Raw genomic sequence first — 24,879 nt, forward strand, 5'->3', positions numbered from 1 at the left:
GTGGTCTAGTTAAATGACCTAGGTCCATAGCCAAAAGTTGGCCAGCATCCCAATAAAACTTGTCAGAGTAGATAAAAATTTGCTATGGTGCAGGAGATAATTTTACTATTGAATATCATGATTCCAGCTTTCGCTTCCAGCCTCCCGTATCCCCATTTTTCTTCGGCTCTGTACTTTTTGGAGGTTCTTCGTTGGAGGATGACGATGATACCGAAGCTGCACGAGGTTCTCGATCGTCGTTCAAGACTGTACCTAAAAACAGCTTTCGCCGCTTGCCGGTATTTTCGTCAGTGTCCTTCATTGATCTAAGGAGATTTCCTTGGAGCCCAAGATTATGTGGGCCAATCAGAGATTGATGCACATGTTCGATGGATTTAAAGTATTTGACGGTCTATGGTAGAGTCACATTTAGCTCAACTAGTAGTACATGGAGTCAGCAAGCATAAAGCCGCGGCTCTCACCTTGACATGCAGTTCCAAGGTGGCGTCTTCGTCGCACACAATTAAGCCTTTGGGGTGCATCTGCATCGCTGATACTGTCCACATGTGATTTACACCTTCTTCAATGCACTTCGCAAGAGCAATGCTTTTATGAGCCCCAGTGATGACGACCAGCACCTCTCGAGCATCCATAACAGTGCTTCAAAATTAAAAGTAGTTAAGAATGGACTGTTGCGCTTATCGTTCCTGCACCATAATTCATTCAGTGATGGAATACTCACGCCACACCTACGGTCAACGCAAGTTTTGGCACTTTTGTAACATCGCCTTCAAAAAATCGAGCATTTGCAATTATGGTCTCATATGCCAACGTCTTGACTCTTGTCCGCGACGTGAGCGATGAACCAGGTTCATTAAAAGCGATATGCCCATCGGGACCGATTCCTAAAGAACAAAATTCAGTAAAAACAGGATGAAGTAACTTTATGCTAATACAATATTGCCCTTTCTTACCGCCTAGGAATAGTTCGATGCCCCCAACCCGTGCAATCAAAGCTTCGAACCTTCGACACTCCTCATCAAGATCGGTGGCGTTTCCATCTAAAATATGCACATGCTTCATATTTATATCTACATGTTTGAAAAGGTGATTCCACATGAAGGAATGATAGGATTCTGGATGGTTTCTATGGCGATACGTTAGATGACCGGAGTTTAGGCAAGTTGGGTTCAAGCTAGGTTGAAAGACCTACCGAGGTAATCCAACGTATTCGTCCATGTTGAAGGTGATAACATTTTTGAAGCTAATCTGGCCAATCCTGTGTAAATCGACCAGTTTTGCGTATACACCTATGGGGGAAGATCCAGTGGGCAGGCCGAGCACAAATGGTCTTTCGGGTGTAGGTTGAAATTGGTTGATCCGCTCCTTGACATAATGCGCTTTTTGAATTCGAAATTCATGTCAGCGTAAAGTAATGGGGACAGAAAAGCGTAATATTGGCTACTTACCAACATACGACGAGACTTCATCATAATCCTGCCGAATGATGAGTCTCATTTGCGCTATGTGGTGAGGTTTTAGAGTTGAATGGAGTGTGCAATTGGACCCTGAAAGAAAAAGAAAACAAAATAAATTATTTGGGTTTCGGATGATTTCGTTCGTGGAAAAAAACTATTCAGTGTGGCCAAGTATATTCCGCGGGTGTAATGTAACACTCCAGCCAGGGTTTTTTTATAGCTTCATGCCCTTATCGGCTATCACAAGCGGTCACTACTGCCGCCTTTGCCAAACGTGCACGCAAGTAAGATATTGAGTCCATTGTATTGTTATTGACCTACTAACTGGATACCCTCTTGATTCTATGACTACATTACTTACCCGCAACCATATACCAACATTTCTTATTTCTACCATAACTCTGCATCCATTATCATCATATCCACACAATATTCTCGTCATCAACATTAAGGGAGCTGCACGCCTGATAGTCCAATGCTTTCATTTGTTTGGGGGGAAAATATCTCTCTTTTTGTCCACACAATTAATCAACAGTATCAACGTCGCATCTGAGGGCGCTTCTCAACGTCTATCATATGGGCTAGCTGATCTTCCTCGTCCATAATCCGGACTATAACCTCGCGCTGATTCAGAGTGAACGGGTGGGGATGCTCCTGCAATGTAAAATGAGATAGGTCAGTGAGAGGCTGTTGCGAATATCAGCACAAAAGTTAGTTGCTTACGATCGATTGGTCCGCGGGAACTTTAAGACGACAAACAGAGCCTCGTTAGTATAAGGGACGTATCTTAATATACACAAATCGGACATTCACCTTTCACGGTCTCCAGCAGGGCGAGGGGGACGACGATCTTCCTTCTTGTCAATGCCAACATCCCTAAAAGCAATTTAACGACAGGTCAACTACGCCGTGTGCACAGTTATGACTACTTAATGTAACATTACATACCAGTCAAGCTTCAATCGACGTCCTTCAACACTAAAACCATCGAATTTATCAAAAGCATCCTCTGCGTCGCGACGTTCTTCAAATTCAACGAAGGCAAAACTGTATGTGAAGAGTTAGTTGAATACAACAATCACCGTACGATTTGACCATAATACTCTACCCTTTGTTCTTTCCAGTCATGTTGTCAAGCAGAACAGTAGTCTTTTTGATTCTTCCATAGCGTTCAAAAAGGTTAGACACATCCGGTTCTCTGAAACTGTAAGGCAAGTTGCCCACATAGATGGTTGTAGACGATTTTCGATCATCTTCATTACCGCTTAAAAAGAAAAAAAAAAAAAAAACACGGATACGTTAGATGCAGACCATAAAAACAAAGAGTCAATTATTCATAATAACTACCGATACACTGGTCTTCTTGGTCTACCTCTGGAGGGAGGACCGTGGCGAGACGGAGGGCGACCATAACGATCATAATCCCTATCGTAGCGATCATAACCGCGATCATAACCTCGGTCATAACCTCGATCATAGCGGTCTTCTCTGTAGCGATCATAGTAGTCATCTCGGTGTCTGCTACCTCGATGATCGTCTTTATGATAATCATCACGGTGGGAAGGGCGTCGGTGTCTGCTATAAGGATCGGATGATCTACGTGGTGAAACGGAGCGCTCACGACGATCTCTTGGTGATCTTATGGGTGAGGCACCTCCTGGTGGTGGAGAAGCTCCTCCTGGTGGTGGAATGTGTGGTGCAGCGTACGGATCCATTATGTGTCAGTATTGTCACGTTTGGACTGTCCATTTCATAAAGTTGAAATTTTTCAGACATTAATTGTTACGTCATCCTAGTACAATTTGATCTTTTGAGTCCGTCCCTGCGTGTTTCAGACTTTCAATTGTGATCTTTTGGTGCTGTTACTAGCATAGAGGCATACTACCAGGCTTTTTGTCAACAGTGTCTCCAATTATATAAGCAAGCAAGTGTCAGCAACGTCCGCTTACAGCAATATCTGGAGCATAATCAATCCAAGGTTTGTGTAAAATTAGCCACATGTCGGCCCATGCTTTGGTATCGCACTAGTGGTGTCCTTCCGATACAGAAACTCTCATTTACTCAGTGGACAAACTAAATACGATGGTATGCCAAAAGTGGGATTTGTAGGATAATTAACGGTATCTTGCCAAATGCTGTAGCATCGTATCAAATGGCTCATAGAGATGAGCTGCTAGGCCATCCGCGGAGGTTTTTTCCATATGTATCAATGTGACGGTTTGCTGATTCTCTATGAAGTTCCGACTTTTGGAAGAAACAGAACGCTTAGGAAGTGCAAATTGAGTTGGACAGGCTGTGACCAAATCTAAGCGCCACTTTTAAGGCAGTGATTGCGATTGTCGGATGCAAAGAATACTTGTCTTGCATCATGTACATTTACAATGGACAATCACTTCCTTACATCAAGTAGCCTGAAAATAAGTGTTCGTTCGGGTTTTCAGGTTTGTACTCCAGCTCTGTGACAGGCTAGCCGTTCCTAATTCGCTGTCAGCGTTGTAAATAAAAGGAATAACGTTATGATAAACGATTCGGGAAAGTAGTAGGATGAAAAGTCGGTATACCTCATTCAGCTGCCTGTACAAACATTCAATGATAACCACCTCAATACAAGATTACGGAGCTGGAAGTTGTGGACTATCATTACCTAACAAATAGCAACCAGTAAGCCTCCTAGCCGCGGGACAAGTATTGCAATGAAATCACAGCGATATGGCTATGCGTACCTCAGAGTTTCATCGAAAGTAGAAGTTCGATGTAATCTTCTTTCGTGCAAATCTCTTGTAAGCTGTAGCAATTAGAGCTATTCGATTTCATTAGATTGATAATCTAAGGCTACCTTTTGATTATGGCCATATGGAAAGTATACGACTTGAGCAAACGTGGCGATCTACCTCTGTAAAGAACCTCTGTCACACTGCTCAAGACATGAAATAGCCCATGACTTGAGGTATACGAGGGGTAAATATAGAGATATGGTTATATATGGTAGATGAAGCATGGCCACTTCTGTACACTACATAACACGCAAACTTTTTCTTTTTCTGCCATCCCAAACATCACGTCCGCTCCCGTAAAATTAGGTAACCTTAGGCGCACAAGTCGACACTACTGTCTTACGATACCCCGCGTGATCATATCACAGCATGGAGATGTCAATAAATGGAGTATGTCTTGGACAATAGGAGATATTCAAAAACTTTTCGGCTCGAGGCAATTTCGATGAAAGAGAGCTTGACAGTTGCACTACAGAAGGAGAGTTTTCCTTTCCCATATATTTTTTTTGATTCGTTTTGGATCTCCTCTGCTGGCAGCGCATCTTTAATGAAGAGGTTTTGGCCGAATTACCATAAGGGGAATTTACAAGGTTAAGCCAGCCATGAATTTTTTGCCCCGGAAAAACTTGGCTGGGTAACAAATGCTCTCAATTATTCCGCTACTCACTCACACCTGACTTTGTCATTTTGTGGTGCAGTGCTAAGGAAATAACTAGCAGTGAGGTATCATAGTGCTATATTGGAAGCAACTGGGTGGACTATGTGGTATGATTACATAATATAAAAGATAGTTCATTATGTTACGCCGCGTAGTTGGGAAAAATTAGTCCCCACACTACCGAATGACTTTGAAAAAAAAAAAAAAAGATTTCTTATAAAACTATAAAACGGGATAACTCTAGATCCACGCCTTACTTTCAGCTCCCTTTCCCTTCCCCTCTTCCTTTTAAACAGCCATGACTTTAGCCCACGAAACAAACGTGAACGTCGTTTTGCGCAAGCAAGGTGAAATTGTCCTCGTAAGTTTGAAACCAGCACATATGCGCTTCCTCTGTTCTACTTCCCACACAAGTGAATTAAAACCACCTCTTGTCAACCCATCTCGTATACTAGGAAGAGCGACCAGTACCCACTATTCGACCAGATGGTAAGAATTTGTTGTCACTAGGAAATGCGTACGTGAAAAGAAGATACTTTGAACCTCGGGCTGACGTAATATTGTGTTTCTCAGAGGTCTTGCTGAACATCAAAGTCACTGGTATCTGTGGTTCAGATGTCCACTACTGGCTTCACGGTGGAATTGGTGATTTCAAGCTTAAGGCTCCTATGGTTCTTGGTCACGAGTCTGCTGGTATCGTCGTTGCCGTTGGTGACAACGTTAAGCACCTCCAGGTCGGTGACCGTGTTGCCGTTGAACCTGGCGTGTCTTGCCGCCTCTGCGAGGAATGTAAGACCGGCCACTACAATTTGTGCAAGGACATGAAGTTGTAAGTTCATCATCTGGAATGAGTCGTAGTTCCTGTTTTGCAGCTACAACATATCTTACGTTACTCTGATTTGACAGCGCAGCAACTCCCCCCATCGACGGTACCTTGTGCAACTACTACGCTCATGCCGCGGATTTTTGTTACAAGTAAGGTTAATTCAAATATCACGCTTTGGTGGCAGAGATACTAAAAAAAAACTCCCTTCAGAATACCCGATAACTTGTCTTTGGAAGAAGCCGCTTGCATCGAGCCCCTCTCTGTTGCCATCCATACCGCTAACCGAAGCAATATTCGATCAGGAGACAGAGTTATGGTCTTCGGGGCTGGTCCCGTTGGTCTTCTGTGCTGTGCTATGGCTAAGGCTGCTGGCGCAGGACACGTTAGCATCGCTGATATCTCACCATCTCGATTGGAGTTCGCCAAGTCATACTATACCGATTCACAAATTGTTCTTCAACGACCAGAGGTTGGCGAGCCAAACATAGAATACTCGCGAAGAACTGCAAAGGCTATTTTGGAGACCGAAGAAATGGCTGACGTTGTCATCGATGCCACTGGTGCTGAGACCTGCGTTCAAATGTCTCTCATGGTAAGTTGATACCGAGTATGGTCATGAAGTCCAGTATGATCTGTGAATCATCTAATCTCATTCATGTATATCACAGTTGGCCAAGAATGGAGGGTGCGTTGTTTTGGTTGGTATGGGCTCTGCTGTTCAGAGCCTTCCTGTCCAAGAGCTTGGAGCTAGAGAGGTTGATATCAAGGGTATCTTCCGTTACCGCAACACGTAAGTACAAAGTCATAACCTCAAGTGTTTGATCGAATTATTCTTCTCATTTTCTACAATCAAACTTTTCAGTTACCCACGAGCTGTTAAGATGCTCAGCGCCGGCACTATCGATGTTAAGCCATTAATCACACACTCATACCCATTGAAAAACGCAGTGGATGCATTTGAGCATGTCAAGAGCGGACGGGATGGTGCTATCAAGGTCCTCATTCTTGGATAAAATCCCTTTTTCACTTTCTTTCTTTTTCTAAATAGTAGTATACAATATGTTTTTCTTTCAATGTGCTAGAGGCAAATACATTATAATGGACCATCAACGATACCAAAGATAATTGACATGCTACAGTGTTGTTTGAAGAACATCAAACAAGCTAGCCAGCAAACGGACGTCATGGCGGATTGAATACGTTCCCATCAGAAGAGAATGATTGGTGCAATGGGGATACATCTGTCAGACGGAGACTGCTGGAATCCAAAAGAAGGTTCAGTAATTGATAAATGACCGTACGACACCTTTAAGATGCCGTCCCAACGCCACCTTTGTATTCAAGCTCACCTCAGCTTTACAATAAGAACCGTTATATGAGAGTTTTGGTGACAAAATCGCGATGCTTTGATATTGATGATACGTTAAAGTTATGCTACAAGTACACAGTGATTGAAAGAATATACGAGTCTTAATACTGAGTTATATAATACAATTTTCTATTCTACACGTCCAAGTCTTCTTCGGCTAGGATGAGCATCATACCTTCTTCATCTACAAGACGTGCTTCACGCAATCGCTCATCCACTTGAGCCTTTGTGCTTTTGAAGCGGAAGAATAGGTATATGATGCTGACCACGCCTCCAACCGCGCAAATCACTCCAAATGCAATATTGGCATATGTCACCACTTCATCCAAAGATATAGGAGATAAGACGAGAGCTAACCGAATGATGAATTCGAGGAACAGAATGAATCCCCACCAGAGCGTCAGGAAAGTGATATCGAATCGGAATCTGTGAGAGTGTTCAAACATCCAATCATACTTGTCAATGGATGGGCCGGTTGTATCTCCAAACAGCTGCCTTATGATATATTTGTTAAATCTAGAGCGACGACGATTGGGTCGTCTGTTTGTTTCCAGATCATAATTATTCGTAGCTGTAGAATCTCTTTGGATTTCGTTTTCTTCTGGGGTGGCGTCAGGGGCATTGCCATTCGGCTTCTCATTGGGTAATTCCTGCTCAGCAGGATGTACGCTGTTAATAGGTTTGACGTTGGTTGTGTTTGTGTATTGTTGGTCGACAGGTTCCACTGATGTCACATTAGCTGAACCATAAACAAGAGATGGGTTGATATTACCAAGTGGAATCAATTGCTTGATGACGAGTAGCATGAATGGTTTTAGTCGCACTGATCTGAATTTGATCGGCAGTACAGTGATAATGAACCCAACACCTAATATCAAAGTTACGATAGACTTTTCAAATGTAAGAATACGGGCATCTCCTGAAGCAAAGGCAACAATGGCAGAGACCAGGAATGCCAAGAACACTGCAATGAAAAAATAATTAGTATGATTTCATGATACCCATTGCTAGTACATACTCAAAAGTTACCTAGAATCCCAATGGCATCCAAGCTTCTTGCGTAAATCAAACGAAGGATGACCATAATCAAAGCTGGTACACCACCAATCAAAAGGGCATATGCAGGATTGCCTAGAGGACCTTTCAGAACAAAGTATAGAAGGACAGGTAGTGCGACATCCATGATAATCATGCCGATTACTTTGAGGACATTTCGGAAGATAAGTCGCCGAGTAGCCATTGCATAGAACAATTCTCTATCTGGATTATTCGCCAATTCTTGTTCTTCCAGTTCATGAGGGCCTATTGAAGATGACGTTTTTCTGTACTTTTCTTCTATAGAAAGCCTGTTTTGATCTGGGCGTGGTGTATCAAGTGTAGTTTGCGTTGCTTCCTCAGGGCGGGAAGCTGAGGTGCCATTCTCTGGATGGCTAGACATGGGGAGGGGGGAATGAAACAAGCGATAAGTGTTGTGCGAAGAACTTATTTATGTGTTCAAGGTAAAGGTGCCGATTTGCCGTCTACAATGAAAGAACACTGTTCTTGTTCTTCGGCAGTAACGAACTTATTTCTCTGACACCGCATTTCGTCATTTTTTGTAAATCTATCACTGTGCTTAAATGGCATTTTATTTTTTTGGGTGATGACGTAAAATCATTGGTCCGCTGCTCAGGAGTCCCGCCGAGAGAAAATTTTAGGCTCGGGATCGCCAGTCGAACCAAGCTGAAAGAAGTAATTCTACCATGAGGCTCAACGTCCCTATTGCCATTGCTGCATCATACCTAGTATGCTCGGGACTTGCGCTACCTACCTTTGATGACCAAAAGCCATTCCTTTCAAAAGGCAACGGTGTAAATGCTATCGCTGATTTTCAACTGAAGGATTCCCCAAATCAACATTACGATGGCCATCAAGTGATCGCCATCAATGCAACTAATGAGCAAGCGCTATCAGCACTGTATGCTCTTAGAGAGGTAGGATATTGAACAATCATCAATATATTTCCAAAAGTGTGATTAACTCATCGTACATTATCACTTAGCGTCTTGCCCTGGATTTCTGGACCCCATTATCACTCGATAAACCTATCCAAATCCGAATCAATCCGGAACAAAAAGATCAATTTTTTGATCTTTTACCATCATCTACTAATTACTCGGTCGCAATACCCGATCTACAACAGTTTCTCGACAATCAAGCAAAGCTAAACTACGAGACAACAGTAATTCGAAAGGGATTTGAAAATTTTTTCACTGATTATCATTCATATGAAGATATTACGGCACACTTGGATGAACTTGCTTCCCAGCACAAAAAATTAGTTAAAAAAATCAAAATTGGTACCACTAGCGAAGGCCGCCCTATCTATGCTTGGAGACTTCATAAGAAGGCAAAAAAATCAAAACCGACTAAGAAACCCAAGAAGAAGACGCATGGCAAAAACCTGCTTTCGAGCTGGCTCGAAGATTTAGGTGATAACATAACTGAGTTGTTTGAATCGGCTGCAGACATTTTTAACACACCTGATGAGAATGAAGATCTCTACGAAGATGAGGAAGATGACTATCAAGTGACGAAGAAGAAGAAACAGAAGAAACCAAAAAAGCCCATGGAAATTGTCATCAATGGTGGTCAGCATGGACGTGAATGGATATCACCAGTAAGTTGTCAGAGTGGTAATGCGATAATCTAGTCTATCTCCTAACCCAAGAATTAGGCCGTTGTTTCTTACATGATGGCCGCCATGTTGGACAGCTATGATTCGGATAAGACTACGCATCGCTTGCTAAAGTATTTTAAATGGACCTTCATCCCAGTCCTCAATGTTGACGGTTACGAATATTCTCAAACCAACGATAGGATGGTATGGAAACTTTGAAAGAGAAAAAATGGCATTAGGCGCTCGAAATATGTACTCATGGCATTATTGGTTGCAGTGGCGAAAAACTAGACAGTCGTTTGAAAACTCAAAGTGTATTGGTGTTGATTTGAACCGAAACTGGGTAAGTATTCGCACAAGTACGATCTATGCCCTTGTTGTATCTTGCGAAATCTTACTAATTACCATCTCTAGGACTTTGAATGGGAAAGCAGACCAGGATATGATAGTAACCCATGTAGCGAGACGTATGTTGGGACTTACCCGTTCTCAGCTCCTGAATCGCAAGCTCTGGCTAGTTATATTGCATCTCGCAAACGAGTTATTAGTTACTTGGATCTGCATTCATTTTCTCAAATGTGGATGACACCTTATGGTAGCGACTGTCGTCATGAACCAAAGGACAATGAGGATATTATCGAAGCAGCCCTTCATGCTGTCAAGTCCTTGAAGCGAGTACACGATAAACAATTTGAAATTGCTCCCGTGTGCCGCTCGGTGTCAGAGGTAATGTATACCATCCACTATACCATGCTTCAATACCATATATATCTAACTCATATCGCATTCAGACTTCTGGTGATGCCATTGAATGGTCATACACCAAGCAACATGTAAAGTATTCGTATGAAATACAGTTGCGAGACACAGGTAGTTACGGCTTTTTGCTGCCACCTTCTGAAATTTTACCCAGTGGAGAAGAAATGCTCTCTGCTATACAAAACCTTGCCCTTTTTATTCGCTCTCGAGATGGAAAGGGAAAGAAAGGAACATAAATATTTTGTCGTAACCACTTTCAATAAATCAAAAATCAAGCAATATCTGTCCTTCCCTGAGGAAATGTGGTTGACTGCTCTCCGCTTTGAGTGCCAGTCACACTGACAAAAAAAAAAAAAAAATTGAGCCATTTCCTTCACAGTAGGCTTGTCTCGATAGATCAAACATGGGTACCAATTTCAATCCTAACAAAAGTGAGTCGACGCTTTGTATTCGAACTTCTTATCATGAATCTTTTTCTCAAATGTTTTCATCTTGCAGACCAACACAAAAACAACATCGGTGTCAAGAAGAGAGTTAGAAAGAATGCTTATAAGGCCCGCCGAGGTGTTGCAGTTCCAACTGTAGAGATGCGAAAACTCGTTAGCAAGAAGAAGCAGCAACAGTTCGCCAAAGCTTTGAAAAATGTAAGATCCCCTTCTGGCAGTGTGAAGTGATGCTTGTATACCTATCTCACTCTGCTTTCATCAATTAGGAACAGAAAGGTTTGGCAGCTCAAGGAAAGATTGTCATCGAAGAAGAAATGGCTGGTAAGCACAGGCGCTTGTGGTAGTGAAACAGATATGGCATGGCCAGAGGTTAACACTATAATATAGATGCAATCGATGAGGAGACACAGCAACGAACAGGAGATTTCCAAGTTCCTGAGGAAGTTCTTGTCGCGGCGGCGAGTGGTCCTGGTACCACTCTCGGCGGCCCACAATAAGCAGAACCTTCAAACCGAAAACGACTTTCGATACGCTTGTATTATACATCTTCATGCTTTAGTATTCGTCATCACTCATTAAAAATTGTCACTTTTATTATTCTTCATTCGCCCTCTCAAAAGTGCTGGTTACTTGATCAATAACCACGATCGATATATATATATATATCTTATTGGCTTTGAGCCCAGTAAATATCCGTCTCGTGAAGGAAAAGGTACTCGCCATCAGAATTTGGGATGAAGCCGTTCTCTGGATCATCGAGGATAGCGTATACTTGCTGTTGCAATGTCTCTTGCTCTTGAGGTGGCATCACAGCAACATAACTTTTGCTCTTGACACGTTGCCATACAACTTCCTTGTTGGCTATTAAGAAGTCATTTGTGAATTGGCGATGGTTCAATGGCAGGTGAAATAATTCACCGGCCTCTTCGGTATTGAACACTTTCTTCCATGCTCCTTTGCGGTATTGCGGAGCCTTTACATCATGCTGTTCATAAATTCTGCCGATAATATTTGGTTAGAATGGTTTTTATCTTTGAGAAATTTGTCACAAGTGGTGATACTGACTGTCTCAACTTTGCAATCCATTGGCAACGCTCTTGGCTCTCCATATTCCATATAAACACAATGTAGCCATTGGATTTGAGAACCCGTCGACACTCACGCAAGGTTTCGATATCGTCGAACCAGTGAAATGCTTGCGCAATAACTACGACGTGTTGAGAGTCACTTTCTACGGGGATATTCCATGATGTTCCTTCAACTGCTTTCACAGTAGGCAATGTTTCAGTGATTTTTGCTCGCATTTCTGCGACCGGCTCGACCGCTGTAACTTGATAGCCATCCTTGACGAGAAGCTCAGTGAACTTTCCTGTCCCAGCTGCTAAGTCAAGTATCTTGGTCTCAGCGGGAATAAGCTTGAGCTCGGACTGAAGGCATTGTAGCGCTGCGGCCGGATAACTCGGGCGCGCTTTGGCTAGTATTTTTCACGTTTTAAGTTCATGTGCATTTTTGATACAAGTTTGGTTTACGTTGTATTTACCGTAGTCGTCTGCACCAGTGCTGAAGCCTTGCTCTGCAACAGAATGAGGATTCTTGGATGTCATGATCTCAGAAAGGAATCGAGCGGTTTGGGAAGTAAAGTCCAAAAACTAGCAAGTATTGCAATAAAGTTGATTGATCCGATTTCCGGGCAAACTCTTACCCCAGTCCGCAATCAACTATTGCACCATAAGTATGTCTTTCCATGTCATGCGCTACCAGCAGCCCATTGACTGGACATTATTGATTGATTCGCAACCAGATGTTTTTAATAAATCTGTATGGTAGTCCAAATTAATTGGCATCAATAAGTGTCTTCTTGACTTTGTATTTTACCACAGACCAAGGCTCTTCTCCTGTTAAACCTTTTTTACCTCTAACTGTTGTAGTCTTTAACTGGTTAAGTTTACGTGATTACCACTGAAATGAACGTTTGTTAAGCAAAAAACAAACACCACTGTGGCCACCTACTGCAAAAGTGGGAGAGAATAGATATAGTCTTCCTTCACTTCGTAAAGCCATATCTCATATACGATATAAGCTATTTCATGAGGTTTACAAACCAAAAACGCTGTGTTGTTCATACCATTGTTTTATTTACGACGTCCCGACCATCCGCTTTCGAATTGGTCGACTTCTGCAACATCAAACTGATCGCCTAGCCAGATTCTTTCAACTGCGGCATCAACTCTTCCGAACAGCCTTTTGAACTCGTTTTCTTCTATTTGGCAGCATTGGAGTCGATGACGCAGCTTTATTGGTCGTCTACCACTTGCCTGCGACTCATCGTTGTAGGTTTCCACTAACATAAGAGATCTGATATGGTGCACGACGGCGAGCTCGATGGATGAGGCGCTTTGTCCTTTCGATCTTTTTTCCGCTTCTATCAACTCGTCCACACCTAAGAATCGTCCTTTAGCGAAGCTCATGGTTCTCCAACGATGCAATTTATGCAGTATCTGACTTATTTCTTGCCCTTTGATAAGTTGAACCTCAAAGCATATACCGAAATGGCTGACGGTAATTGGCGCCGGAGCTATGGTGCACTTTGCCACCAAATAGCTGGGTTCGCTAATGGCCGGTAAGCAATTCTGAGATATCGTTTGAGTCGTCTGGAAGCTCAAGAATGATAGATCTCCTTTCTGGGTGGCTAGTGCATGAAACAGTCTATCACGAGATTTGATTCCTTCACCATATGCCAATGTATATCGAAGAGAAAATACACCTATCAAACTATAAGCGATATCTTCATGGCGTGTTGTCTCTCGAATATTCATTCTTGTCAGGATTTCAGCAGCATTCCCTGGCCGATAATATAGATGAAGGTCAAGAGTACAGATGCTCTGGCGCTGCTCAATGGCTAATTCTTGAATTGTTACAAGCTTCCCTTCCTTCGATATACCGCAAAGGACGCCTGCGGCAGCACCTTCTTGTAGACACCAACCTCTCTTGCACCACACACGTAGAGGAGTACCAGAATCCAGAATAACAGCAGCACAACTAGCATACCACTTATACATCGAACGAATAGCTTCATCAACCTCTGATAAATTCGACTTATCGATACAAATAGTGTCGATCCAGATATATTTTGTATGTTTCAGTAAGGCTCTTCTGATGCGATGTAATTTATCTGATCTTCTGCTTATGGACTGACCTTTCCACCGTTTCATTTTTTCGACATCATGATATTCTACTTCACCAGTAATCCATCTGTGTGTGATAAACATGACGTCCGTTGCATCAATATCCTTTACAAGCTTATCTTGCTGCAAATCCCATACTCGCTTTAGGGTTTGCTTAGGTCGGTCGCGCCAAATGTCTATCCCAACGGCTTTCGCAGCGGCTACTGGTGAAAGTGGACGATGGACGGAATCGATGTCACAAGAACACTGGCGACGATTTCGGATAAGCCAGTCTCCTGACGCTTCCTTCGATGAAGTAATTTGTGCAGGATCCAGCTTTACGCCAAGAATGATCATGACTAGCTTATCAACAGCTTCATCGCCTCCAGTAATGGCGAGGATACTAAGGCCTGCTATTAATATGGCATGTAAATCGACTGCAAGTGTGCGCTCCGACCCACCAAGTATGTCTGAAAATACTTCTTGACCAATGCTAGCGGACGCCTTTCGACATACATACATAGCGTCAATGAATCGAAGATATGGGTGAGTACTTTTGTACCATGCAGGTATGGACAAAGCAGTTTGTTTTGAAGGGATTTGCATAATCAATCGACCTGATTCTCGAATAATACCTTGCATCTTATCGAACTGTATCGCCAACTTTGTAGGCGCTGTTTCGATATATCTGTCCGACTCCATTACGAAGAAATATTCGGATATGAATAACTTGATACCAAAGCAATCGAATAAAGCTTGGATTACAGCTACAGCACGCTCGTTGATAGATATGGTGTCAAATAACTTCAATGATCGAACATGTGGACTCGTTTTTGCTGATGTACAAGGATCGTCTATTTCATTAGCATTTGACAAGTTGTCCAACTGTAGTCTCTTTGAGAGCGGAAAGCCATAACCATACTTGTGCTTTATTTGAATCAAACGCCTTTCTTTGCAATGCCTATCTTTGGAAGCAATGAAGTGAATAACGGTGAAAATAGGAGAGGCGATGTTGATACCAGTGAACATTATGATACTTACTTTTACGTCGGTTGTCGGGATTACCAATGTATTCCTTTAAAAGGATATCCGTCTGATCGAGGTTACTTGCTTCTTCCTCCAAAATAACTGATGATGGATACATAACATTCCTCCCACTGCTCGTAGATTGAGTTGCGGGCCTGGTTAATGCGCTAACTAGTGCTGGAAACCTCTTTCTAAATTCTTCATTTAGATGCAAGCCGGTAGTGTCAGCACCGGCTTCGATAATTAAGGTTATGATCGATATAAATTTGCTCTCAAAGTAGAATCCTTTTGGAAGCATAAGAGCATTGATGGTAGTATTTAGAAGACGTGGGCCAATGTCTGATATTTGAACGGAAGCACCGTGATCCAGCAATAGCTTAACAAGAAAGGGGTTACAAAGTAGCATTGCGTGGTACAAAGGAGTCCTCTCTGTCTTGTCCAATATATTAACATTTGCACCGTGCTCAATAATTAGATAACATTCCTTTGTGAGGTTATGAGATGCAGCTATATGTAGGGCGGTATTTCCGAAGGCATCCTTCGCATTGACATTGGCGTTTCGGTCCAGCAAAAGTGAGGCTAACTTCGAGTTATGGTTTTCGATTGCAATATGTAATGCCGTCTTTTCCAGAGCAAAAGTTTTTGATTCAACATCCACTCCAGAGTCAATCAATATCGTTACTAGATCAAAGAATCCATGAGCTACTGCAATGTGCAAAGCAGTTTCTCCGTTTCCGTTCTTGGAATTAAAATCTACACCATGTTCTAGCAGTAGAGTTGCTATTTCACTCTCTCCGCTTTTCGAAGCATAATGGAGAGCGGTGTTATCGTCATCGTCAAGCAAATTAATATTGCAGCCACAATATAACAGTACACGTAAAGCTTCAAAGTGACTGAGAAGAGTAAAATGATGTAGAAGGCTTTCTTTCCGGTTTTTTGAGCTCTTACTGTTCATGCAAGCTCCGTAATGAAGTAGAATAGAGACCATCTCTGGATACTGGCCGGCTAAGAAGAGTGGTGTGAGGCCATCATCATCTCGGTCTTCAAAATCAGCACCGACGTCCAAAAGATGTGATGCGATTTCAACCTGTCCTTGTTGTGATGCTCTGCGCAACGTTGCATTAATCAAATATGACCTTTCTTGTGCATTGGTGATCTTTTCTAATGCGGTCTTGACCAGCTTCAATTGGCCAGCATCCGCAGCCAAATACAGTATCTCCAAATCGACGTCTCCCTCCATCGTTGTTGTTTCTCCAGCATGTTTTAGACAGTATACAATTTCACAGTTACCATTTAATATAGCCACCTGGATTGGCGTGTTTCCATCGAGGTTTTCAGCTTCAAGGCATGCACCATATTCGAGTAAAGTAGTTACGATTTCATAATGGTTGGATTTTGCAGCGATATGTAGTGCGGTATCACCATGTCTTGTTTTAGCTTCTATCTGCACGTTTTGTTTTAAAAGCAACTTCAATACATCCAGATTGTTCTCCTTAGCTGACCAGTGTAAAGCCGTTAGTGAGTCCTTATCGGTAGCTTCCATGTTGGCGCCATGACTTATAAGCAAATCAATCATTTCCCGTTGGCCAGCTTTTGCAGCAATCATAAAGATGGTTTGACCTTGCGAGTCAAGAGCTTCGAGGTCAGCACCATGACCCAATTGCAGACGGGACATCTGTCCGGTACCAATTTCCGACACTTCGGTACGAACAGGACTTATACTTTCAATCTCTTCTTTTGCACATGCGCGACTGCCAAGCAATAAAGAAACCACTTCTTTGTGCCCATACCTTGCAGCCTCGTGAAGTGCAGTTTCTGACTTGAGATTTTTTGCATCAACAGTAGCGTTATGATCCAATAACAGGGTTACTACTTTTCTGTATCCCCTCAAAGCAGCCTTATGTAATGGGGTATTACAATCTTGATCTTTTGCATCAACCGCCGCTCCATAATTGAGCAACGAGTGTATTACTTCTTTGTGACCAAACAATGTAGCCTTGTGCAGTGGAGTATCCGAATTCTGATCTTTCGCATCAACTGCTGCACCATGTTCCAACAGCAGCTGTACTAATTCTTGGTGTCCATCTAATGCAGCCTTGTGAAGTGCAGTACTTGAATCTTCATCTTTTGCATCAACCGTCGCACTGTGATTAAGCAAGAGCTGCACAATTTCTTCAAATCCATTCGTTGCAGCCATGTGAAGAGAAGTACTAAGATTTTGATCTTTTTCATCAACATTTGCACCATACTCGAGAAGCAGGCGCGCTACCTCTTTGTGTCCAAACAATACAGCCTTGTGAAGTGCAGTATTTGAATCTTCATCTTTTGTGTCAACCTCCGCATTATGATCGAGCAGCAACTGCACTATTTCCTTCTCTCCGTACTTTGCAGCCTCGTGGAGTGCTGTACTTGAATTTTCATCTTTATGGTCAACAGTTGTATCAAGGTTTATAAGCAATGATACCAATTCCGTGTATCCCTGTCCAGCACATATGTGAAGGGCTGTGCACTTCTGTTCGTTCTTCCAACCAAAATCTGCACCAAGTCGTAATAAGCGCTTTATATCATCGATGTTTCCGCTACGAGCTGCGTCAAACCATTCAAGTCGATGGTCGTTCTCTTTCATGGTATCGCCGTCGATATGTTGAAGATTTGTTTTTTCATTTATCAACTGGTTTTCCCCCGAGAAATGCAGCTTAGAAGTGTTCCTGTAGACTTCTATAGCTATTCGGGTCATGGGGGAAAAGAGATACAAGAGACGCTGAAGTTCGGTTGCTAAGCGCTTTCTTCGAGGCAAAATGTAAATACACTGTGTAACAAACAAAAGGCAGTTGACTTGCCCTCGAACCGCTCTTCGAACAGTAATCGATAAACAGCTTGGAGAATAAGATCATTTCAAGGAAAGATAATATGAGCTTGCAGTTCACTTACCATAATTGCCGAAAAGCATTGACCGATTGAAGCAGGCATTCGCTGAAACCAAATGCCGTGATAAGAGATCAACTTTAGACCAAGTCATTTCATGGTTGTAGTGAAGACAATCCGATAATGACAAATCCAAGGGACGCAGTAATTCAGGGCATATGGAATATACATTGCCAAGCCAGGCCCATCTTCATGCACATTTTTGGCGTATCATGTGCGAGCTAAGCAGCTTGAGGAACTTTGATGATCCTCTTTTGTACGATGTTGTCGCTACATGGCTGAAGGACCGCCACTATTCCATATGTCTCAAGTTGAATTGCTATGCTTGATTTGTACAATTTTGATATCACCCTTATTGTATACTTGATCAAAGCCAGACAGCATCCTAAACTTGGAAGATGACTATAACTTTGGAATGAAAATCAAAAGTATAATACAGATTCTGGTGCTTCAAAGCCACATCAACTACTGACAACAGGCATATGATAGGTATTGTTTATACTTATAATTCGGATAGCGTCTAGAGCTATAAAGCTCACATACATTGGGAGAATCAAATGTAGGTAAATATTTTCGCCGACGAATGGCTCACTTACGTGACTGGTTCTAAAATTCATGATTCGGCCCAGTATAAGGGCTTCTAGCGAATTCTGAAGCCCTCTTCACTCTTTTTCACCTCCACCTAAACAAACCGCAATATGTCTCAACCACACAAGCTTTGCATGATCCCAGGTAAAGCCAAATGCCAACACCATAAATGTGTCTTCTAGGCTCTATCATATACTCTTGCACACACGCATAGCTACCTCGTAAGCAAACAAGCAACTGAACACTTTGTCGTCATACTAGGTCCCATCGAATTTCACGAGGATGTCCTGAATGCCATGAGCACCCCTGCTACTTCTCATGTCGACCCTCTCTTCGTTCCTATTTTTGGAGAGTCTATTGAGCTTCTTCGCAAGGTACTGTTGACTAAAGACGCGCAACCTTTTGTTGTTGCTGGCTCTGGAACTCTTGGTTGGGATATGATGGTTAATCTCATTGAGAGAGATGATGAAGTGTTGGTAGTCAACACCGGCTACTTTGGCGACCACTTCGGCGAATGGTAAGATAATCTACAGGTGGTTTTTACGTGGATGGTGTGGGAGGGTACTTTGAAACTACTATCGTGGGTAGCAGTATATTTTTTTCGCATCAGCCAATCGGGTTCCAGACTTAGTCGCATATCCAAAATATCGAACTCCGCTTCTTACACATCAAACTCTATTAGCTTGGAAGTCTATGGTGCCAAGGTCACCCACTTGAGAGCCCCTATTGGCTCTCGCCCATCTCTCGAAGACCTTGAGCAGGTTCTCACTGGAAAGAAGTACAAGATGGTTACCGTCACACACGTTGATACCTCGTAAGTAAAAGCGGAACTTTTGCACTTTTTTTTAAAAAAAAAAAAACTAAGCCAGCTCTATCAATCCAGCACTGGCGTTTTGGCTGATATCAAGGGCGTTGCCAAGGTTGTAAAGTCCATTTCACCAGAAACTATTGTCGTTGTTGATGGCGTTTGTTCTGTCGGTTCTGAGGAGATCAGATTTGATGAGTGGAATATCGATGTTGTTATCACCGCTTCGCAAAAGGCTTTAGGTGTTCCCCCTGGTCTCGGTATTGTTGTTACCAGCCAACACGCCATGCAAATCTTCAAGAGCCGCAAGACTCCTGTTGCTTCTTACTACTCCAACTGGAACAAGTGGTTGCCCAGTCAGTATGAAGACATATGTTTCTTACGATAATTCCTACATATGATCTAATATATTTCTTTCCTTAGTCATGAACGCTTACGAAGCAAGAAAGCCGGCTTACTTCGCTACTCCTGCCGTTCAACTCATCTATGCTCTCCATACATCACTCAAGCAAATCACTGCTCAGTCTATGGATAGCCGCTTTGAGCAACACCACCAGGTTTCCCAGAAGTTCAAGAATGCTATCACTGAACTTGGCCTCAAGCAGTTGGCAGTCTCAGATGAGGTAGCTGCTAACGGTATGACCGCCATCTGGCTTCCTGATGGTGTTCAGGTCTCCGACATTGTTCCCAGCTTGGCTGCAAAGGGTGTTCAAATCGCTGGTGGTCTTCACAAGGAGTGCGCTGCCAAATATTTCCGTATTGGCCACATGGGTATCTCCGTTACAGAACCTCAACGCGGTCATATCGACAAGGTCATCGAATCTCTCGCCACTACTTTGAAAGAGCTCAAGTCTAAGGCATAAATTACCTTACGATAACCAGACTTAAAAATCAGCTTATGTATTTTGTAAATTTAAAAATATCGTAGATCACACAACCCTGTTGAGCATGATAAAAATATATCTCAGAACTTTGGTGATGTATAGAAAATTCATTGTGATATGATGTTGCTAAACGCGTATCATTGACATAGAGCCAGTAAGTGAACGCGTCTTACACAAAGGGTGGTCTTCGTTTTCTGTAGTGAGCGATATCAATTACATATCCTTCACGCAAAACATGTTAATGATTCTAGTGAGAAATGCAACTGAGACAAATGTACAGCTTTTAAAAACAGTGATTTTTCTGACACTCGTCAAAATTATCTCATATAAATTTATTTCGCAACACACAGGCCCTTCGTGGACGTCTTTCTGGCTGCATTCATTATGAATCCAGATTCTGCTAACGACTCCAGGAAACGACCCCGCGAATCCCCACAGCCAGTGCCGTTTGCGTCAACATCTGACGATACGGACCTGAAAAACGTTGACTGGGCAGCACTTGGCATTGATCCTGCTGAGATTGCTGCGCAAAAAGAATTAGAAGAGCAATACTCAAAGAGACACCGGATTCAAACAGAACAGGACGCTGTCTTGGCTAGACGTCTTCATGAAATGATGAATGGTTCTTCTCATGACGTTATGGGAAGTCAACCAGAACCTGAATCGGAAACGTCAGAAATCAATGCCGTTCGACATCAACAGAATGAACCTTCAAGCTCCTTTGTCGCTACGGGGACTGGAAATTTCCCCACCAACATCGCACCACCACCACAAGAAGTCAAATTTGAAAGCATTTCAGTGGCAGATTCGCCGTTGCCAGTCAATAGTGATACGCCTGCGTCGACTGTCAGCACTCCTCCTACGACTTCAAGCACTAGCACTTCAAATTATGATTTAGACGTCATAGACTTAACAACTCAGGATGAAGTACTGGCTAAACGGCTTCAGAATGAAGAGCTGATGCTAGTCGAAAATGGACTGATAGGAAGCAGTTTAGATACTCCGTTAGTCATATCTGAAAAATCCAGAAGTCCATCTGCCTCATCGGCAGAAAACCAGAATCATTTTCTCTATCAAAGTTACATCAACGGCCTTCAGCAAGGAAATAGTAACGCGGCAAATAGAACGGGAAACTCTTCAGAACAAGGTTACATCAAACTGGACGAGGATCTGTTCATGAGAGATGGCCAACCCAACAGGATGTTATTGGCTAATGGATATATGCAAGCTCTTCAAAATCTGTTTCAAAGGCAAAATAGAGCGTCGCTTTTTCCAACGCCTTCTTCATCCTCCTCATTGGCCGCCGAAAGCTCTTTATCCAATCGTACAGACAATCGTGTATCAAGAGATGAGTCTGAGAAGGAACTTCGCGTACTACTAAAGAGCATAGAAAACGATTACAACATCAATCTTGAAGACAGAACAGGTACACCAGACGCACTAATTCCAGCACTGATGGAGCATCAAAAGAAAGGTTTGTCTTGGCTGATCAACATGGAAGAAGGATCGAATAAAGGCGGTCTACTTGCTGATGACATGGGACTTGGTAAAGTGCGTATTGTTTTGGTAGTGACCCTGATAACATTGCTCGAGATCTCACATTCTTCAACGCTCACCATAGACAATACAAATGATTGCATTGATACTATCACGACCGTGTTCCGATGCAGATCCGATCCCTCCTGTACCCAAGTACACTCCGTCAGAAAGGGAGGCGATACGACAATCGTTTCAAAGACCCTGTGGGTATCTTGATCACAAAATTCAAGAAAAAGCTAAAGAGAAACAACCAGAAGCTTTATTGAAGACGAAAAGCACTCTTGTGGTGTGCCCAGTATCACTTATTTACCAATGGCGAGACGAAATTCTTAGTAAAACCTCTCCCGCTCTCAACGTCGTTTTACATCATGGACCCCTACGTGATGTGGTTCCAGCTGGTCTGGCATCTGCCGATGGTGCGTAATCATATTTAACTTGTACTGAAGTATGAATGTATACAATTTACTCAAAACTTATCACTCTAGTCGTTCTCACGTCGTACACTTTGCTGGTCTCGGAGTTCGGTTACGAAGATATGGATAGTGGACCACTTTATAAAATCCATTTTCATCGGTATCTATTGCATATTCAAGTTCGAATCGTTTTTGAAATGGTAAATGTATATCTGACTTTTCTCAAAAGTGTTGTTTTAGATGAAGCACATTGTATAAAAAACAAAGCAACTCGATCTGCGAAAGCCTGGTAAGCAAAAAGCTTTATCTGATGATAGAGATCGTCTACGCTAACCTTATAACTCCTATCTCTGTTAGTGCTGCTATTCATGCAACTCATAGATGGTGCTTGACGGCCACACCAATTCAAAACAGAGTGTCAGATTTGTAAGAGAAATACCACACGAGCACTTTTGAGTTGTACCTTCATACCAGCACTCTAATATTTTTTACGAAAGATTTTCCCTCATTCGCTTTCTAAGAATCAAACCATATCACGAGTGGTCAAGATTCAGCGCAGAAATTGATCTTCCAATGCTTTCAAAAAACCGGGATCATGTAAGTGACATATCTATAATTTTCAGATGTTACATGACCATACTAAAGCTATTGTGACAGGCAATGAAGCGCGTTCAGATTTTAATGAAAGGTATGCGATTAATTACTCTGAAGTGATATATTTGCTCTTTAAGCTAAGTATTATTATGATTGCAATAGCTATCTCTCTTCGGCGTACAAAGGATGGGACCATTGATGGAAAACCGTTACTGGTTCTGCCTGCACGACGTGTCCATATCACCCATGTTGAGTTCAGTGAAGATGAGCGTAATTTTTACGACTATTTGCGGGAAAAGGCGCAAGCTAAGTTTAGCAAGTACTTGAACAGCGGAACAGTTATGAAACATTATTCAAGCGTAAGCCATGAGATTTTTCTGCGTAAAAGTAGTGTTTACTCAACTCATCATGAAATGTATATTACAGGTTTTGGTCTTGATTTTAAGACTTCGGCAAGCCTGCCTACATCCTGTTCTCACCACAACGGGTGTTAATGTTTCCACAAGTGAAACACAGAAGGAAGAGACTTACAGAAGGCGAGCTGCTATGATGCAAAGTACGGTGATTCAGCGGCTGATTCAGCAGGAGCTAGAGGAGGAAACACCGGAGGTTGGCTTTTCTACTTAGAGATAGTACGTTGGCGTGTAATTGTTCATGAACATTATTTTTTAGTGTCCCATTTGCATGGATGTTACCGGTTCCCCATACCTGATTACTGATTGCGGTCATAGCTTTTGCCAAGAATGCTTATTCAGTAAGTAATAATATTACGCCAGCCGTAACTGTGAATCGACCTCTTTCTGATCTTATTTTACGCTTAAGATTTTATGAATACAGTTTCGGGCGAAACTGTAAAGGAATTGAAATGCCCACAGTGTCGCATTAGATTCAATGAACATCACCTCATACCAATTGAAATATTCCAAGAAGTGCACAATCCACACTTTAAGAAGGCTGAAAAACCGGATAAGGATATTGCTGTGATGAAACCAAAAGATTTTGTATCCAGTACCAAAATCGATACCATGTTGCAGATTCTGGCCAAAACAAAGGAAGAAAGCAATGGAAAAGACAAGACGATCATCTTCACTCAATTCACGAACATGCTTGATCTCATTGAAAAGCCATTGAAGACCGCAGGTTATAAATTTGTTCGATACGATGGCTCATTAAATGTGAAGGCGAAAAACAACGCAGTGCAAACTTTGCGAAATGATCCCGATACGACCATCATGCTCACATCCACTAAGTGTGGATCACTGGGTCTCAACTTGACAGCTGCCAATAGGGTGATTGTATGTGCCAGCAGTAACTTTCTTACAACTTTTCATTTGGAGATTTTCTAATTCTTCTTCCTCTAGCTTCTGGATATTTGGTGGAATCCTGCTCTTGAGAATCAAGCTATCGATAGGTATGTTTTGATATGGATTACAGCTTGCCTTGATATATGTAATATCTAACCGCTAGGACCATCGTATACAGAGTTCATCGAATTGGCCAAACGAAAGACGTAGAAGTCCATCGAATTTTAGTGAAAGACACTATCGAGGACAAGATTGTAGACTTGCAAAACAAGAAACAGGTGAGCCTAAGAAATAAGAAACGATGTTACTATTATGGATTTCTCGCTAATGGGTTGTTATCTCTGCAACATTTAGGCTATTGCTGATTCCGCATTGAACGCTGGTGCCACCAAAGAATTTAGTAGACTTGGTATTAATGAACTACTTCATCTTTTCCGAGGACCTTAACGCATTCAACCAACCCCATCATTGTACATTAAATAAAGCAAAAATAGGACTAGCATAAATTATACTTAATATTCAAACACGTCAGCGATATCGAAGTAAGTGGGGATTATTAGTAGAGGAGAACAATCTGTTCAATAATCGCTTGCCATCGTATTTTCGCTTTTACGCGACTATTCATTATTGGACGGCGGAATTATACTTCACTGAATATTTCTATCACGAGCTTTGCTTGGAAAAATGAT

The 24,879-nt window shown here is 42.3% G+C and overlaps 10 protein-coding genes across 10 annotated transcripts; 4 read left to right on the forward strand and 6 right to left on the reverse strand.

The window, feature by feature from the left end:
• Positions 1–13: 13 nt before the first annotated feature.
• On the reverse strand, positions 14–1,709 carry K450DRAFT_233066 (uncharacterized protein). The gene is made up of 6 exons (XM_051587691.1): positions 1,449–1,709; positions 1,193–1,379; positions 954–1,126; positions 722–884; positions 462–639; positions 14–391 (listed from the first exon to the last, which is right to left on the reverse strand). The coding sequence occupies exons 1-6, from the start codon at positions 1,495–1,497 to the stop codon at positions 116–118; spliced, it is 1,026 nt and encodes a 341-aa protein (XP_051446435.1). The 5' UTR covers positions 1,498–1,709; the 3' UTR covers positions 14–115.
• A 109-nt stretch (positions 1,710–1,818) lies between these two features.
• K450DRAFT_233074 (uncharacterized protein) lies at positions 1,819–3,199 on the reverse strand. Its single transcript, XM_051587692.1, has 6 exons — positions 2,805–3,199; positions 2,566–2,721; positions 2,406–2,504; positions 2,271–2,333; positions 2,181–2,200; positions 1,819–2,111 (listed from the first exon to the last, which is right to left on the reverse strand). Exons 1-6 carry the CDS (start codon positions 3,170–3,172, stop codon positions 2,020–2,022), a joined length of 798 nt encoding a protein of 265 aa, XP_051446436.1. The 5' UTR covers positions 3,173–3,199; the 3' UTR covers positions 1,819–2,019.
• A 1,963-nt stretch (positions 3,200–5,162) lies between these two features.
• On the forward strand, positions 5,163–6,946 carry K450DRAFT_207697 (uncharacterized protein). Its single transcript, XM_051584757.1, has 7 exons — positions 5,163–5,250; positions 5,345–5,378; positions 5,463–5,718; positions 5,796–5,864; positions 5,926–6,307; positions 6,384–6,505; positions 6,578–6,946. The coding sequence occupies exons 1-7, from the start codon at positions 5,188–5,190 to the stop codon at positions 6,726–6,728; spliced, it is 1,077 nt and encodes a 358-aa protein (XP_051446437.1). The 5' UTR covers positions 5,163–5,187; the 3' UTR covers positions 6,729–6,946.
• On the reverse strand, positions 6,877–8,672 carry K450DRAFT_298796 (uncharacterized protein). The gene is made up of 3 exons (XM_051593692.1): positions 8,114–8,672; positions 7,065–8,048; positions 6,877–6,973 (listed from the first exon to the last, which is right to left on the reverse strand). The coding sequence occupies exons 1-2, from the start codon at positions 8,520–8,522 to the stop codon at positions 7,219–7,221; spliced, it is 1,239 nt and encodes a 412-aa protein (XP_051446438.1). The 5' UTR covers positions 8,523–8,672; the 3' UTR covers positions 6,877–6,973; positions 7,065–7,218.
• A 123-nt stretch (positions 8,673–8,795) lies between these two features.
• Positions 8,796–10,852, forward strand: K450DRAFT_233083 (uncharacterized protein). Its single transcript, XM_051587693.1, has 7 exons — positions 8,796–9,057; positions 9,126–9,555; positions 9,622–9,743; positions 9,801–9,947; positions 10,021–10,086; positions 10,158–10,469; positions 10,535–10,852. Exons 1-7 carry the CDS (start codon positions 8,827–8,829, stop codon positions 10,736–10,738), a joined length of 1,512 nt encoding a protein of 503 aa, XP_051446439.1. The 5' UTR covers positions 8,796–8,826; the 3' UTR covers positions 10,739–10,852.
• A 659-nt stretch (positions 10,853–11,511) lies between these two features.
• Positions 11,512–12,749, reverse strand: K450DRAFT_207701 (uncharacterized protein). The gene is made up of 3 exons (XM_051584758.1): positions 12,489–12,749; positions 12,014–12,422; positions 11,512–11,946 (listed from the first exon to the last, which is right to left on the reverse strand). Exons 1-3 carry the CDS (start codon positions 12,550–12,552, stop codon positions 11,616–11,618), a joined length of 804 nt encoding a protein of 267 aa, XP_051446440.1. The 5' UTR covers positions 12,553–12,749; the 3' UTR covers positions 11,512–11,615.
• A 315-nt stretch (positions 12,750–13,064) lies between these two features.
• K450DRAFT_233090 (uncharacterized protein) lies at positions 13,065–15,601 on the reverse strand. The gene is made up of 2 exons (XM_051587694.1): positions 15,154–15,601; positions 13,065–15,077 (listed from the first exon to the last, which is right to left on the reverse strand). The coding sequence occupies exons 1-2, from the start codon at positions 15,542–15,544 to the stop codon at positions 13,081–13,083; spliced, it is 2,388 nt and encodes a 795-aa protein (XP_051446441.1). The 5' UTR covers positions 15,545–15,601; the 3' UTR covers positions 13,065–13,080.
• A 1,395-nt stretch (positions 15,602–16,996) lies between these two features.
• Positions 16,997–17,308, reverse strand: K450DRAFT_165529 (uncharacterized protein; the record flags this gene model as incomplete). The annotated part of the gene is made up of 1 exon (XM_051584049.1): positions 16,997–17,308. A coding segment is annotated over one exon (312 nt), but the record flags the coding sequence as incomplete, so codon positions are not given.
• A 1,376-nt stretch (positions 17,309–18,684) lies between these two features.
• On the forward strand, positions 18,685–20,450 carry K450DRAFT_233093 (uncharacterized protein). Its single transcript, XM_051587695.1, has 4 exons — positions 18,685–19,168; positions 19,334–19,465; positions 19,535–19,812; positions 19,880–20,450. The coding sequence occupies exons 1-4, from the start codon at positions 18,948–18,950 to the stop codon at positions 20,317–20,319; spliced, it is 1,071 nt and encodes a 356-aa protein (XP_051446443.1). The 5' UTR covers positions 18,685–18,947; the 3' UTR covers positions 20,320–20,450.
• Positions 20,451–20,550: 100 nt separating this feature from the next.
• Positions 20,551–24,715, forward strand: K450DRAFT_298802 (uncharacterized protein). The gene is made up of 15 exons (XM_051593693.1): positions 20,551–20,614; positions 20,691–21,891; positions 21,962–22,295; positions 22,365–22,452; positions 22,522–22,581; positions 22,650–22,718; positions 22,790–22,889; positions 22,950–22,980; positions 23,049–23,245; positions 23,313–23,495; positions 23,559–23,640; positions 23,709–24,181; positions 24,248–24,297; positions 24,369–24,468; positions 24,545–24,715. The coding sequence occupies exons 1-15, from the start codon at positions 20,598–20,600 to the stop codon at positions 24,635–24,637; spliced, it is 3,078 nt and encodes a 1,025-aa protein (XP_051446444.1). The 5' UTR covers positions 20,551–20,597; the 3' UTR covers positions 24,638–24,715.
• The last annotated feature ends 164 nt before the right edge of the window (positions 24,716–24,879 follow it).

Source organism: Umbelopsis ramanniana (genome assembly GCF_025399195.1).
Source record: "Umbelopsis ramanniana AG unplaced genomic scaffold K450scaffold_15, whole genome shotgun sequence".
NCBI lineage: Eukaryota > Fungi > Mucoromycota > Umbelopsidomycetes > Umbelopsidales > Umbelopsidaceae > Umbelopsis > Umbelopsis ramanniana.